This window comes from Oncorhynchus tshawytscha, linkage group LG08 (assembly GCF_018296145.1).
Source record: "Oncorhynchus tshawytscha isolate Ot180627B linkage group LG08, Otsh_v2.0, whole genome shotgun sequence".
NCBI classification, from domain to species: Eukaryota; Metazoa; Chordata; class Actinopteri; order Salmoniformes; family Salmonidae; genus Oncorhynchus; species Oncorhynchus tshawytscha.
Genome location: NC_056436.1, coordinates 45,180,129 through 45,197,170, shown reverse-complemented (window position 1 = coordinate 45,197,170; position 17,042 = coordinate 45,180,129). Strand labels below are relative to the sequence as shown.

At 42.8% G+C, this 17,042-nt stretch overlaps 1 protein-coding gene across 1 annotated transcript in view; it reads right to left on the bottom strand.

Moving 5' to 3' along the window:
- Positions 1 to 17,042, bottom strand: part of ros1 (c-ros oncogene 1, receptor tyrosine kinase) — a 145,800-nt gene that overhangs the window by 24,629 nt on the left and 104,129 nt on the right. The window contains exons 12-17 of the mRNA XM_024429697.2: positions 15,857 to 16,027; positions 13,892 to 13,990; positions 13,312 to 13,470; positions 10,941 to 11,054; positions 4,233 to 4,419; positions 2,595 to 2,685 (exon numbers count right to left, since the gene is read on the bottom strand). Of these exons, the coding sequence (XP_024285465.2) occupies positions 2,595 to 2,685; positions 4,233 to 4,419; positions 10,941 to 11,054; positions 13,312 to 13,470; positions 13,892 to 13,990; positions 15,857 to 16,027 (821 nt within the window). The remainder of the gene's footprint in view (positions 1 to 2,594; positions 2,686 to 4,232; positions 4,420 to 10,940; positions 11,055 to 13,311; positions 13,471 to 13,891; positions 13,991 to 15,856; positions 16,028 to 17,042) is intronic.

Sequence of the window (17,042 nt, the reverse complement as noted above, 5' to 3'; positions counted from 1 at the left end):
TTCACCCCTCTTGGCAGTTTTTTCTGTTTTATTGCATTACAACCTGTAATTTAAATATATTTTTTATTTTGATTTCATGTAATGGACACAAAATAGTCCAAATTGGTGAAGTGAAATGAAAAAAAAACGGAAAAGTGGTATGTGCATATGTATTCACCCCCTTTGCTATGAAGCCCCTAAAAAAGATCTGGTGCAACCAATTAACTTCAGAAGTCACATAATTTATTAAATAAAGTCCACTTGTGTGCAATCTAAGTGTCACATGATCTGTCACATGATCTCAGTATATATACACCTGTTTCCGAAAGGCGCCAGAGTCTGCAACACCACTAAGCAAGGAGCACCACCAAGCGGCACCATGAAGACCAAGGAGCTCCCCAAATACGTCAGGGACAAAGTTGTGGAGAAGTACAGATCAGGGTTGTGTTACAAAAAAATATCAGAAACTTTGAACATACCATGGAGCATCATTAAATCCATTATAAAAAATTGAAAGAATATGGCACCACAACAAACCTGCCCCGAGAGGGTGCCGCCCACAAAAACTCACGGACCAGGCAAGGAGGACATTAATCAGAGAGGCAACAAAGAGACCAAAGATAACCCTGAAGGAGCTGCAAAGCTCCACAGTGGAGATTGGAGGATCTGTCCACGTAACCACTTTAAGCCGTACACTCCACATAGCTGTGCATTACAGAAGAGTCGCCAGAAAAAAAGCCATTGCTTAGATAAAAATATAAGCAAACACGTTTGGTGTTCGTCAAAAGGCATGTGGGAGACTCCCCAAACATATGGAAGAAGGTACTCTGGTCAGATTAGACTAAAATTGAGCTTTTTGGCCATCAAGGAAAACTCTATGTCTGGCACAAACCCAACACTTCTCATCACCCCGAGAAGCATGGTGGTGGCAGAATCATGCTGTGGGGATGTTTTTCATCGGCAGGGACTGGGAAACTGGTCAGAATTGAAGGAATGATGTATGGAGCTAAATAAAGGGAAATTCTTGAACGAAACCTGTTTCAGTCTTCCAGAGATTTGAGACTTGGAAGCAGGAAAATGACCCTAATCATAATGCTAAAGCAGCACTCGAGTGTTTAAGGGAAAACATTCAAATGTCTTGGAATGGCCTAGCCAATGCCCAGACCTCAATCCAATTGAGAATATGTGGTATGACGTAAATATTGCTGTTCACCAGCAGAACCCATCCAACTTGAAGGAGCTGGAGCTGTTTTGCCTTGAAGAATGGGCAAAAATCCCAGTGGCTAGATGTGCCAAGCTTATAGAGACATACCCCAAGAGACTTGCAGCTGTAATTGCTGCAAAAGGTGGCTCTACAAAGTATTGACTTTGGGGGGGATGAACAGTTATGCATGCTCAATTTTTCAGTTTTGTTGTCTTATTTCTTGTTTGTTTCACAAGAAAAAATATGTTGCAACTTTAAAGTGTTAGGCATGTTGTGTAATTCAAATAATACAAAACAAATCCATAGGAAAAATAGGAAAAATGCCTAGGCGGGGTGAATACTTTTGCAAGGCACTGTATGCAAGTATTAATTACACTGTTAGAATTTTGCTGTCAGAATGACTGCCATTATCTTGAAGGGCCCCCTATATATATATATATATATATATTTGTTTCGATGAAAAATGCATACCGGTATGCAAAACCTGTGAGATTTGTCAAACTTTACTTCATACCTGTTGTGAACCGTGTGTCAGGCTCCAGGTTTAAACTGCTAGCATGGTCTGCATTCCATAGTAACTCAAATAGGCTACATGTCCGAAATTATAGCACACCTTGTAATACTTTAGCCTACTATGGCCCACTATTGCTAGCAATCTTTAGGATCGACCACACAAACGTGACAGAGGGAAAAAAAAGGTAAACTAACGTTGTAATTGAATGATTCAAAAAATGTAAGGAAACTAACACTAAAGTGACAGTTCTGAATGTATGGTGTATAAGTGACGGTGGCTACCGTGATATGCTGATATGCTTCAGTTTGCTGCCTTATGACTGGTTTCACATTTGTCTCCAGTGACCATAAGGTAAAATATATATAAACCAATTGTCATTTATATTTAAAATCCCCTTATCCAAACGACTTACTAATTTACCAAGCTGTTATCAATAGCTCTTATCAGTTAGTAAATTACAGTGCACGGAGAATGGTGTTATTTATATAGGGAAGAAATACACTCGATTTTGTTCCACTTGGAGCTGTATTCATCGTTTCCTCGTGTGTGGTGGTAAAATTATGAGGTAATTAAGTCAAGGTCAGAATTCGGCTCATCTGAAGGCCACAATTTCATTTCTTTGATCTCCACCCCAAACTAATAGTGGGTGAATAGCATGCTGTTCTCATGCTTTAAGTTCAAAGTCAGAATACGCATTTAAAGAAAAGTGCATACAAAGGGAATTACATTCCATTCACGCAAGCTTAACTCGGGTCGGAATTCCCCCCTTATTGAATAAAATGCTCATATGTACAAAATACACACACATTCTTGCTGATACTCGTGATGTTTGAGGCCCTGTATATTCTGTCTGTAAGTTGCTTGTTTGTTTGTTGTTTTGCTTGTGCCAGGGCTCACCTTAACTGCTACTTGCATGGGATTGGACTCTCCAGGTATCCCCACTGCCATCCCTTCATACACCTCACCGAAGGCACCATGTCCCAGTCCCCACACACACACACACACACACACACACACACACACACACACACACACACACACACACACACACACACACACACACACACACACACACACACACACACACACACACACACACACACACACACACACACACACAGCACTTAGTAATCTTTATTCAGTAGAGGTCATTGATTACTGAGTGGAAGGAAAGTGGGCCTATGGACAGTATTGCAGCAGGTGGCTAGCTTAGCTTTTCACCGTGATGTACTATAACCTCTGACATCTGAAGTACTGACGCCTCCGAACAATAAATACCATGGCTTTCAGGGGTCACTGGGTCACCTGTAATGTTGGTGCTTTGTGAGAACATTGCATTGGGATTGTACAGGCAACTACCGTATGAAACTACCGTCCGTATAATATTAAAATAAGTTTGATCAGTTTTCAGATATTTGGAAGACATTTCTGACTCTAGTATGGAAGTCCATTTTACTGAATTGCTTTACTTTGCAAAGCAGAAGGAACAACTGACATTCCACTGAATGGCAGCAGAAGATATTCTTTCTGGTCCTGTATGGCTCAGTCGTAAGAGCATGGTGTTAGCAAATCAAAGGTCTTAGGTTCAATTCCTGCAGGGCTCACAAGCTAAAAATGTATGCACACTCACTGTATATGAGTCGTATCAACGTGAGTTCTAACCCTGCTGAAAAAAACAACATAGACCAGCATAGGCTGGTAACCAGCCTTCATAGTGTTTTTGTTGGTGACCAGCCTTCGCTGTGTTTGGGACATTGGTTGCCAGTGTACCAGCATCAAGTCGATGCAAAAAGGCCATACTGTGCATGCGCTAAGGCACGTGGGATGTCATCTACAATAATTTAGCTGCTCTAAATTATTTTTACCAACAGCCGCCACTAGTGTACACTTTGTTGATAAAAGCCTTGAGTAAACTATTTTCAACAGAATTGGCTGGAAAGCCTCAATGCTTCAGGAAGCTTTGTTTCCCCATCACTACTTAAAAAAAACATTGTTGATTCCATTTGAACTCATCTCATATTTTTTATAGCCAATTAGTGATACTGAACATGAAATGCCCATGCTTTCAAAAGTCTGAGTTGCAAATTTACACTGCAAATTTGTGATAATAATTTGAACACCCACAGTGTTAAAGTAAACAATTTCTTAGTGTGTATACAATATGTGACCCACTGGAATAGTGTTAAGATAATACTTTTCAAAGTGTTAATACCCTAACACCCCAAGAGTCCCTAACTCCATGGGTGTGGGAAATGCTGACATAAATTAAGACTTTATTAGAGCTGATGCTGTTACTCTACACTTTATTAGAGCTTATTCTGTTACATTGTTGGGTGTAGTTTAAAACAACAACAATGTATTCTAGTTATTTTTGTTGTGGTCCTCTGTCGCTCAGTTGGTAAATCATGGCACTTTCAATGTCAGGATAGACTGGATAGGATAGGCTTGACTGCAAGTTGCTTTGGATAAAAGCATCTGCTAAATGGAATATATTATATTGAAGTTGTTTATGACAATTTTTACAGGTTGGTTTACCTGGTGAGGGAGATGTTGCGTCGGGGCACCTCCTTCAGGTCGTTGACAGAGGCGGTCTTCCCAGCGAAGCAGTAGTTGGGGTTGTAGTCGGTCATGATGGTGGAGGCCCTCAGCTTGCTCAGTTTACAGTCTGGGCTCTGGAGCTCCAGCTGAATGGACTGTAGCTCTATGTGCTTCCGTCTGTACACTGCATAGACAAGAATATAAATATATTATGAGGAAACATGGACAGATATGTGAAGGGATGTAAAATATGAGCAATGTCGGCGTCCTGGATTATTTTTCACATAAATTGAAAGCAGTCATTCCCCTCCATGTGCAGTGCCCTTGTATGTTGTATTATAGTGTATTGATTTAGTGTATTCTGTATGGTAGTGGATCTCAACCAGGGTTACTAGGACCACTGGGGGCACTTGGCCTATCCACAGGGGATGCTTGGGAAGACTTATGATATCATAAGCCTACAGGTAAAATACACATGATGGGGTACTTCAGGGGTACTATGGGCAGAGCGAAATTCAGTTGGTGCTACAGTAACTGAAAAAGGATAGGAACCACTGCTGTATGGTGACCTAAAAAAGTATATTTCCATGCCAATGGAAAATCAAGTTATTGTATTGTGAAAGTTTCATGTCTCTAGGATCAACTGAAGTCATTCAAAACCACTTGTGCATTTCATGTAATATGTGGTGATACTGTAGATCCTGATCCTGATACTGATACTTTTTTTAAAAAGTTGATACTTTGTCAACAATATGACAAAGTGATCAGGAAGACATACATTCTTATTTGCCTACTCTTTAAATGGAGTATATTTTATTAAGGCTTCATAAATAATAAAGCCTCCATAAGACATTTAGAAGGCTTGTTTTTCCCCCTCTTCAAACTACACACATTACCCCCATAATGACAGGTTTTTAGAAAGTTATTACAAATATAAAACTTAAGTATGATATTTGCATAAGTATTCTGACCCTTTACTAAGTACTTTGTTGAAGCATCTTTGGCAGCGATTACAGCCTTAAGTCTTCTTGGGTATGACGCTACAAGCTTGACACACCTGTATTTGGGGAGTTTCTCCCATTCTTTTCTGCTGATCCTCTCAAGCTCTTTCAGGTTGGATGGGGAACGTCGCTGCACAGCTTTTTTCAAGTCTCTCCAGAGATGTTTGATCGAGTCCAAGTCCGGGTTCTGGCTAGGCCACTCAAGGACATTCAGAAACTTTTTACAAAGCTACCCCTGTGTTGTCTTGGCAGTGTGCTTAGGGTCGTTGTCCTGTTGGAAGGTGAACCTTAGCCTCAGTCTGAGGTCCTGAGCGCTCTGGAGCAGGTTTTAATCAACATTCTCTGTATACTTTGCTCCGTTCGTCTTTCCCATCGATCCTAACTAGTCTCCCAGTCCCTGCCGCTGAAATACATCCCCACAACATGATGTTGCCACCGCCATGCTTCACTGTAGGAATGGTGCCAGGTTTCCTCCAGACATAACGCTTGGTATTCAGGCTAAAGAGTTCAATTTTGGTTTCATCAGACCAGAGAATCTTGTTTCTCATGGTCTGAGAGTCCTTTAGGTGCCTTTTGGCACCAAGCGGGCTGTCATGTGGCTTTTACTAAGGAGGGGCTTCCGTCTAGCCACTCTACCACACTAGATCAATTTAAAGTGTAGGTTCACAGCTCCAATCCAGATGTGTTGGTCCTTACTGAGAGGTGGTTAACTTCTTGGTGACGGGGCAGTATTTTCACGTCCAGATGAAATGCATGCCCAAATTCACCTGCCTGCTACTCAGAAGATAAGATATGCATATGATTAGTAGATTTGGATAGAAAACACTCTGAAGTTTCTAAAACTGTTTAAATCATGTCTGTGAGTATAACAGAACTTATTTAGCAGGCGAAACCCCGAGGACAAACCATTCAGATTTGTATTTTTTTGAGGTCACTCACTTTTTAATGCGTTTTCATTGGGAATCCAGATTTCTAAGGGACCTTCTTGCAGATCCTATCGCTTCCACTGAATGTCCCCAGTCTTTAGAAATTGGTTGAGGTTTTTCCTTTGTGTAATGAAGAAGTAGCCCTGTTCAAAATGAGGGTCACTTCAAGTGTACTGTTAGAGGCGCGTGACCAGAAAGGTAGCGTCAGTTTGTTTTCTTCCTGTATCATCCTGTCTCAAATTTGATCGATTATTTACAATATATTACAAAAGTAGTTTGAAATGTTTTGGCAAAGTTTACAGGTAACTTTTGAGATATTTTGTAGTCACGTTGTGCAAGTTGAAACCAGTGTTTTTCTGGATCAAACGTGCCAAATAAATGTACATTTTGGATATATATTGACGGAATTAATCGAACAAAAGGACTATTTGTGACGTTTATGGGACATATTGGAGTGCCAACAGAAGAAGCTCATCAAAGGTAAGGCATGATTTATATTTTTATTTCTGCGTTTTGTGTCGTATCTGCAGTGTTGAAATATGTTTTCTCTCTTTGTTTACGGAGGTGCTACTCTCAGATAATAGCATCGTTTGCTTTCGCCGAAAAGCCTTTTTGGAATCTGACATGTTGGCTGGATTCACAACATGTGTAGCTATAATTTGGTATCTTACATGTGTGATTTCATTAAAGCTAGATTTTTATAGTAATTTATTTGAATTTGGCGCTCTGCATTTTCTCTGGCTCTTGGCCAGGTGGGACGCTAGCGTCCCACATATCCCAGAGAGGTTTTAAAGAACAACCAGGCATCCTCTACTGATGGGAGGAGGTCAATTTCCTTCCAGGATACCCAGGCCTGCTCTCTGAAGTATTTTAGGCAGCATCCTAAAATGAGGGATTGTCGTTTGAACGCGGACCCGTTACGGATGCAAGCAATGGGGCAGTGATCGCTGAGATCCTGTTTGAAGACAGCAGAGGTGTATTTGGAGGGCAAGTTGGTCAGGATGATATCTATGAGGGAACCCATGTTTACAGATTTATGGTTATACCTGGTAGGTTCCTTGATAATTTGATTGAGGACATCTAGTTTAGATTGTAGGACGGCCTGGGTGTTAAGCATATCCCAGTTTAGGTCACCTAACAGTACAAACTCTGAAGATAGATGGGGGGCAATCAATTCACATATGGTGTCCAGGTCCCAGCTGGAGGCTGAGGGGGGTCTATAACAAGCGGCAACAGTGAGAGACTTATTTATGGAAAGGTGGATTTTAAAAAGTAGAATGCTCGAACTGTTTGGGCACAGACCTGGATAGTAAGACAGAACTCTGGAGGCTCTCTCTGCAGTAGATTGCAACTCCGCCCCCTTTGGCAGTTCTATCTTCACGGAAAGTGTTGGGGATGGAGATTTCAGAATTTTTGGTGGCCTTCCTCAGCCAGGATTCAGACAAGGCTAGGACATCAGGATTGGCAGAGTAATTACAGTATTTAACATTTGATCGTCTCTAAGATTTACAGGAATGTGGTTGTGAATATAGATCGCAACACCGCCCCCGTTGGCATTTCAGTCTTTTAGGTAACCATGTATTGCTACCACTGTATCATCAAAGGTATTTTCTAAGTGAGTTTCAGATATAGTCAGAATATGAATGTCATCTGTTACAGGCTGCATATGTTAATATGAGCTATTTGTAGCACTTTTCTTGGTTGCTTGATTGTTTTTTAATGCTTTACTGGGAAGTTTATCAGAAGTAGACTTGCTCATATTATTCATCATTGAAAAGTCATTGTTTCAACGCAGACTTGAAATGCGTGGAGCCAAGATGATTTGGATGGACTCCGTCATTCCTGTAGACCAGACATTTTCAAATGTTCCCAGCTAGCCCTCCTGATGTTGTTTAACCCCACATGGACTACGACAATGTAATTACCCGGCATCTGTCGCAGAACAGTCGGAAGTAGCCTTGTGATGTCCTGTATTCTTGCTCCTGTGTAGTACAGCGTTTTTGCCTTTGGGACGAGATGTTTCTCAACATAAAGCTGCCTATAATGACAGCTGGTGATGTTGAATGGGCCAGTCTCTCAGTCAGCCTCATGGTCTGATGAGGGTGGGAGCTTCGAGGATCTGAACCCGAGGTAGAAGCCTCCAGAGAGGGAGACAAAACTGAGGACGAAGACGCAGGTACCCCTGGATCTGATCTTGAATGGGAAGCCCCCAAGGAAGAAGGCACCGGAACCTCTGGATCCAGGGTGGCATAGGAGATATCTTTTGCCAGAGGAAGCTTTCTTCGTCTTTCACGGCGAGTGACGTACCTCCATGGCTGGTTGGTTGGGTCGAGAATAGCTCTGTTCTCCATGGAAGGGGGAGACCCCTTCGGGGATAGAACCCTGCTGAGCACCGGCCAGTAAGCAGTGGAGAGCGAAACTTCCACCAGACCAGAGTGGCGTCCGGCTACTTGGGTGGAAGAAAAAGAAAAGATAGGTGGGCGTGGATACCCCAGTACCATGTGTAGGTTTGCTACTTGCTTGCTATGAGTAGCCGCTTCACTCCTGTAGTCCTCCGCAAGCAAGCAGTTGTTACATTGAAAGTCAGCACTGTCCACATTGTCCCGGAACAAAGCAAAGTAAACACAGCTCCTGCAACGCTGGAAACGTTCAATAGCGGCCTCCATTTGAAACCGCAGAGCCAGCTAGGCTTTCGTGTCTATCCCTCCATGAGGAATCTGGCAGGATCCTGGGACAGACAGCAGCGCTCACAGCAACTAAGCCCAACAGAGCTGCAGCATCCAAAACAAAGTGCACTGCTCAAAAAAATAGGGAACACTTAAACAACACAATGTAACTCCAAGTCAATCCCACTTCTGTGAAATCAAACTGGCCATTTAGGAAGCAACACTGATTGACAATACATTTCACATGCTGTTGTGCAAATGGAATAGACAACATGTGGAAATTATAGGCAATAAGCAAGACACCCCCAATAAAGGAGTGGTTCTGCAGGTGGTGACCACAGACCACTTCTCAGTTCCTATGCTTCCTGGCTGATGTTTTGGTCACTTTTGAATGCTGGCGGTGCTTTCACTCTAGTGGAAGCATGAGTCTACAACCCACACAAGTGGCTCAGGTAGTGCAGCTCATCCAGGATGGCACATCAATGTGAGCTGTGGCAAGAAGGTTTGCTGTGTCTGTCAGCGTAGTGTCCAGAGCATGGAGGCGCTACCAGGAGACAGGCCAGTACATCAGGAGATGTGGAGGAGGCCATAGGAGGGCAACAACCCAGCAGAAAGACCGCTACCTCTGCCTTTGTGCAAGGAGGAGCAGGAGGAGCACTGCCAGAGCCCTGCAAAATGACCTCCAGCAGGCCACAAATGTGGATGTGTCTGCTCAAACGGTCAGAAACAGACTCCATGAGGGTGGTATGAGGGCCCGACGTCCACAGGTGAGGGTTGTGCTTACAGCCCAACACCGTGCAGGACGTTTGGCATTTGCCAGAGAACACCAAGATTGGCAAAATCGCCACTGGCGCCCTGTGCTCTTCACAGATGAAAGCAGGTTCACACTGAGCACATGTGACAGACGTGACAGAGTCTGGAGACGCTGTGGAGAACGTTCTGCTGCCTGCAACATCCTCCAGCATGACCGGTTTGACGGTGGGTCAGTCATGGTGTGGGGTGGCATTTCTTTGGGGGGCCGCACAGCCCTCCATGTGCTCGCCAGAGGTAGCCTAACTGCCATTAGGTACCGAGATGAGATCCTCAGACCCCTTGTGAGACCATATGCTGGTGCGGTTGGCCCTGGGTTCCTCCTAATGCAAGACCATGCTAGATCTCATGTGGCTGGAGTGTGTCAGCATTTCCTGCAAGAGGAAGGCATTGATGCTATGGACTGGCCTGCCCGTTCCCCAGACCTGAATCCAATTGAGCACATCTGGGACATCATGTCTCGCTCCATCCACCAACGCTACGTTGCACCTACGTCGCTACGTTGCACCACAGACTGTCCAGGAGTTGGCGGATGCTTTAGTCCAGGTCTGGGAGGAGATCCCTCAGGAGACCATCCACCACCTCAGCAGGAGCATGCCCAGGCGCTGTAGGGAGGTCATACATGCACGTGGAGGCCACACACACTACTGAGCCTCATTTTGACTTGTTTTAAGGACATTACATCAAAGTTGGATCAGCCTGTAGTGTGGTTTTCCACTTTAATTTTGAGTGTGACTCCAAATCCAGACCTCCATGGGTTGATAAATTTGATTTCCATTGATAATTTTTGTGTGATTTTGTTGTCAGCACATTCAACTATATAAAGAAAAAAGTATTTAATAAGAATATTTTATTCATTCAGATCTAGGATGTGTTATTTTAGTGTTCCCTTTATTCTTTTGAGCAGTGTATATTAAAACACTGTCAGCTTTTAAACTTGAGGTTTCTAGTTCAGGTTTTGGCATTCAACAGCGTTCAACAACAACAAACATACGTCGCACTCTGATGACGTGTTAGGTCTGCGAAGGATCAGCCATTGATCCATCAAAGTACCTAGTCTGTGCGCATCAATCTTCCTGAGTGTGTGTGTGTATGCACATACGCGTGCTTGTGCGCACATAACGTGTTCACATGTAATGGTGTGTTGTGTTCTCACAGTATGTATAGATACCGACATGTTTTTAGTATGCCTTACACCAACATTTGTGTGTTTGTGTGCCTGTGTGATTCCGTGTAAGCTTGCGTGTGTGTGTGTGTGTGCACACAACTAAAGGTGTGTATCCGTCGCATTTCACCACTCACTGATCATGACTCCAGACACAGCTAGCAGCAGGGCAGCGATGAGGGCTGAGGTCCCCACAGACAGACCCAGGGCCAGATGGGACAGGGAGGGCTGGGGTGGCAGCAGAGACACCTCTGTCAGGGGAGAGAAGAGTTCAGATCTGGGTCAAGTACATCTTATTAGAAGATGTTGTGAATTTACTTTCAATCATCTGATGACTGTTATTTATCGAAATAACTAACTATCTTTAATTATTACCCGATTAAATGAATCATGTAACAATTAACTCATTAGGAATTTGGGGCACCACGAGAGTTGTTGGTTAAAGAGTTACCATCTCCCGAATTAAACTCTACCACATCCATAAAACAGGCAACGTATTAATCATAACCTCATATCATATCGTCATTCTGAACAGTCGTAACCTCCTGTATCTGCAAAAAACCCAGCCTTAATAATTCAGTACTACACAAATTGGTTTAATTATTTATTTACTAGCTAACTAAATGATAACAAAGGATAAATATAATACATAATACACTTAATACATTAGGATAAGGTCCCTAGCGGACTGACAACATATGGCGACATGTAACAAAGGAGATGTAGATAGAGAGAGAAAGAGACACTTATCGTTGATACATTTTAGGAACTACTCTCACAGTGATCATATACTTTGCACACGAACCACCGCCCGTTTGGAGTAAGAAATCATGAATATATTTAAGTTTAAATACCTTTGTTCACTGTGGATCTCAGTCGGTACCAGCCCTCCTAAGGAAGGGTGTTGAGATTTCAGTGGAAAGCTTGTAAGGCTCTGATTGTCCAAAAGGGGTCACCCCTACCCTCTGTCTTCTACTGTTGTTCACTCTGCAAGATGCTCCTTGGATGATAGGCTAGCCAGCCGTTTCGACGGTTCCCATTAGTGATGAGAGTAGTTGAATACGGTGATTTGAGAAGGGTAGTAGAATAGAATGGTTTGAAGAGTAGTAGAATGGTCCCAATTAAATTCGCTTTTCTAGATACGTTCCTTAGGACAGCTAATCAGCTGCACCAGTGATTTTTCAGGAGGGGAGTTTCTCTCCTCTATCTCGTGTTGATATTCAGAGATTGAACCACTTTGGACGTGAGCTGCAGCTAAAACGTCTCTCTGGTCTCCATGTTAATATCTTTACCAATCCTTTTATGCCCTCTGGTCGACAGGGTTCTGTCAGGCTGACAGGCTCTCTGACTTCACTCGGGGCGTGGCTACTTACTGTGCAATGTTTATAGGAGACAAACGATCTCTTATGGCTCCTAAAATCATATTCCTATCTTAGGAAAAATACTTTCATAATTTGTCATATTTAAAATACAACGTAGAGGATGGAGACTTCATATACCTAGTGTATATACTTTTCAAGTTACAGTAGGTGAGGTGTCAATCCCCCACCAGCTCCCTCCTCCCCTCTTCTGTGGGTGAGAGAGGGTCTGGTTATTGTGATCCATTGCCAAGCTGATCTGGCCCATTCAGATCCTTATAGGACAGTCATGACAAGGAGCATCACAAAATTAAGTGAATATTAGTGATGGGCACAAGTTCTAATTGCTAATCCTATGGATGGATACAAATATGGGAAATCTTTTCCAATATCAGCTGAATTTTTTTTCGATACGATAATGCTAGATATCGACGACATAAAAAACGAACTTTTCTGTTGACTTCCACAGCTCTGTTAAGTCCATACATCTGCTTGCTGATTGCCCATTGCGCCTGGTATGAATGATCTGAGAGCTATATCATATAAAATGTTCGATATTAGTGCCAACCACTACAGAATATATTGTTGTCGCAGTCATCTTTTGGTGGAGGATAATTTTTTGTGTTGGCTCAGAATCTTTGTTTACCCAGACAAGAACCATAATGAACTTCTATTAGCGCCTGCATACGGCATATTATTTCAATACTTTACATGCGCTACACAATGGTCACCAATGGTATAGTCCACAAAATGCAAACTCCAAGGTCAGTCAAGCACACATTAAAATACTTTCAAGTACTAACCTTTAAAGTTTTTAAAAGAATGTGACTTATGTTTTTGACCCAAGTCTGGAAAAGTAATATGGAACAATGATTTCACATCTGCAAGCTATCCTAAGTATTGATCAAAATTGATCAATTGATCAAAAAATTATAACAATTAGTGAATTATTACTACATCATTAAAAAGCATTTCCTATTTCCTTTCCTAATAGATTACTTTTAAGTGGAGGATTTAAGGAAGATGAATTATGTTTTAATTTATATGTAGAATTCTATTATAGTCATCAAATTGAGCAAGGCACATACATCTCTGGTTGTTATATTACAAAGGTAGTGTGTGTGTGTGTGTGTGTGTGTGTGTCTCTGACCTGTTGATGCATTGACACAAGAGACACCGTCGGGGGCAAGTTCGAGGTCCTCGTCACAGTAACACATTGTCCCCTCCTCGTTCTCATGACACTCGCCCGTCTCACAGTGGCTACAGTTCTGCACGGGGCAGATGATCACTTCTCCATCACTTTCCATCCCTATACAGGCACAGACACAGGAAATGGTCAACGGATATGCTCCGTGCAGATGTCTTACCGTATATGCTGCCCCTTTGCTTCATTCCTCAACCTACAATATACAATGTTACAGATGCAATAGCCTCCATATACTAGAATAGAAAATAATAGAATAGAATAGGCTGGGAGCAGCACAGTGTCAGCTGCAGAGCAGCGCTTTACTCAAGGGCACAACAGTAGTGAAAGGTACCTGGGAGCAGACACCAGCAGACCTCCGATTGCCAGTTCAATTCCCACCTTCATCACCCTGCCTGACGGCTGCCTGAAGCTTGAACCAACAACCTTACTACTGGTCTGCCTCACGAACCTCTACCTTGCCAGTCACCGCCCTGTAGTTCATGGACTGTGTACTGTAATTGTCTCTCATTTCATCATCCGTTACCTTTCAGAGCATCCAGGAAGATCTCTCCCTCTGGGTTGGTGAAAGAGGAACCGTCATCCCCGTCCTGCTTTGGGTCATTTGCTTCAGAGGTGCTGCCACCTAGAGGAAGTGAAGGGGATGGTCGTGGTAATAAAATGACGCAATCAGTCAGCGAACTTACTACAGAGTACCTCCATGGTATATAGCAGGTGTCGAACTCATTCCACAAAGGGCCGATTGTCTGCAGGTTTTCGCTCCTCCTTTAAACTTGAATGATGAATTAAGGTCACTAATTAGTAAAGAACTCCCCTCACCTGGTTGTCTAGGTTTTCATTGAAAGGAAAAATCAAAAACCCGCAGACACTAGGCCCTCTATGGAACTAGATTGACACCCCTGGTATGTACAGTAGGTTTAATTTCATCTAAAGTGCTACCTGATGATATTATCTAATGATAAATAATGATAATAAAGTTTTATGGACCAACAATGACAAAGTGACAGATAGGGTGATTGAAAATCTACATGACATCTACAATTCGGAAAGTATTCAGACCCCTTCACTTTTCCAAATTTTGTTACGTTACAGCCTTTTTCTAAAATTGATTAAATCATTTTTTCCCCTCATCAGTCTACACACAATACCCCATAATGACAAAGGAAAGCAGGTTCTTAGACATTTTTGCAAAGTTATTACAAATAAAAAAACATAAATACGTTATTTACATAAGTATTCAAACCCTTTTCTATGAGACTCGAAATTGAACTCAGGTGCATCCAGTTTCCATTGATCATCCTTAAGATGTTCCTACAACTTGATTGGAGTCCACCTGTGGTAAATTCAATTGAAAGGCACACACCTGTCTATATAAAGGTCCCACGAATGCATGCCAGAGTAGAAACCAAGCCATGAGGTCGAAGGAACTGTACGTAGAGCTCCGAGACAGGATTGTGTCGAGGCACAGATCTGGGGAAGGGTACCAAAATATTTATGCAGCATTGAAGGTCCCCAAGACCTCAGTGAGGTGACCAAGAACCCGATAGTCATTCTGACAGAGCTCCAGAGTTCCTCTGTGGAGATGGGAGAACCTTCCAGAAGGACAACCATCTCTGCAGCACTCCACCAATCAGACCTTAATTGTAAAGTGGCCAGACAGATGTCACTCCTCAGTAAAAGGCACATGACAGCCCGCTTGGAGTTTGCCAAAAGACACCTAAAGGACTCTCAGTCCATGAGAAACAAGATTCTCTGATCTGATAAGGCCAAGATTGAACTCTTTGGCCTGAATGCCAAGCGTCACGTCTGAAAGAAACCTGGCACCATCACTACAGTGAAGCATGGTGGTGGCAGAATCATGCTGTTTTTGACTGGCAGGGACTGGGCGACTAGTCAGGATCAAGGGAAAGGTGAATGGAGTAAAGTACAGAGAGGTCTTTGATGAAAACCTGCTCCAGAGCACTCAGGACCTCAGACTGGGGCTAAGGTTCACCTTCCAACAGGACAACGACCCTAAGCACACAGCCAAGACAACGCAGGAGTGGCTTTAGGACAAGTCTCTGAATGTCCTTGAGTGGCCCAGCCAGAGCCCGAACATTTCTGAAGAGACCTGAAAATAGCTGTGCCGTGACGCTCCCCATCCAACCAAATAGAGCTTGTTCGGATCTGCAGAGAATAATGGGAGAAACTGGGGTATCGTTTGTTGATTTATGAGGGGAAAAAAATATTTTATACATTTTAGAATAAGGCTGCAATGTAACAAAATGCGGAAAAAGTCAAGGGGTCTGAATACTTTCCCGAATGCACTGCTTTATATTATTTTTTTATTTTATTTAACCTTTATTTAACTAGGCAAGTCAGTTAAGAACAAATTCTTATTTACCCTCCCCTAACCCGGATGACGCTGGGCCAATTGTGCGCCGGGATCGAACCGGGCTGTATATTCATATTACTATATACTGTATATTTACTGTATATATTTTTTACCTACCTCTATACCCCCCTCCTCCACCACCGGATGTACAGGGGCCTCCCCCTCCCCCGAAGCCCCCTCGGGTCTTCCAGCCCAACTTCTGGCAGGGTTGCCCCCCCTGGCCTCCAAGTATTAGGGGTCTCCCACCCAGAGACCCAGGGTTACTGTCATTCCAACCTCCGCCTCCACCTACACACACAAAGATACAAAGGACAAACACTAAGACAGTTATACACTGGATTAAATCATGTGCACACATTGACTGACACCTTCTGGATAGCCAATCAATCAATTAACACTTGATCGATTGATTGATTGATTTCTGGCCAGTCTTTAAATGTTGCAAGCAAATACTCACATGGGCACAATAATGTGGATGATCATCCTCATATGGGGCACCAACATGTAGATAAAGGCTGTTCTTATGGGATGGCAGATGGTAATATTATGATTAATTTGATTGAAACTCCCTAGCATCCACCCATTCACACTCAGGTCAATGTCTGAAATAGAATCAGGAATGCTTCCAGCGCTGAGCCAGAAAGACAGTAACCACCTCTGTATCTGATAGAGACTTGGCAGTAGTTTGTTGTAGGGGCCTCCACCTCTCCTCTCAAAACCATGCTCCGGCTCTAGTTAGCACGAAGACACCCACAATTAATCCTACACAAACTCTCCCAGCTCGCGTCTTGCCCTATTTTCTCCTCTTCTTTCCCACCAGTCAAATGAGACAAACAAGTACATCCAAAACCGAAAAAAAAGAAAATCCTACTCCAGCAACAAACAGTAAACAGACCAGACAGAGCAAATGTATTATTTGCGCTCACCGAGCTACACTCACAGTAAGCCAAAGGCCTACTGAACAGCCTAATTCACTCACAATGAGTGAATAATGGATACAGAGATGTGTAAAAAATTACAGTAATGTAGAGGCGTTGTGTTTGCACCCCAGGTAGAAAAGGAGACAAATTGTGAAGTTAATAGGCATGCAAACCTGTCATCTTGTCCTGTCTTATTGTACTAGTAAGAAATATAAAAATTACTATGAACAGAGGTAGGGGTCCTATGAAACTCACCTTTTCTTTTGCCATAAACAGACCACAAACCTGGAGTACACCCAAAACAGGAGTGTATAGTTTCCAATGCAACGTTCTACGGTCAATTTCTCACATATAAAATGTATAGAAAACTTAACAAATAAACC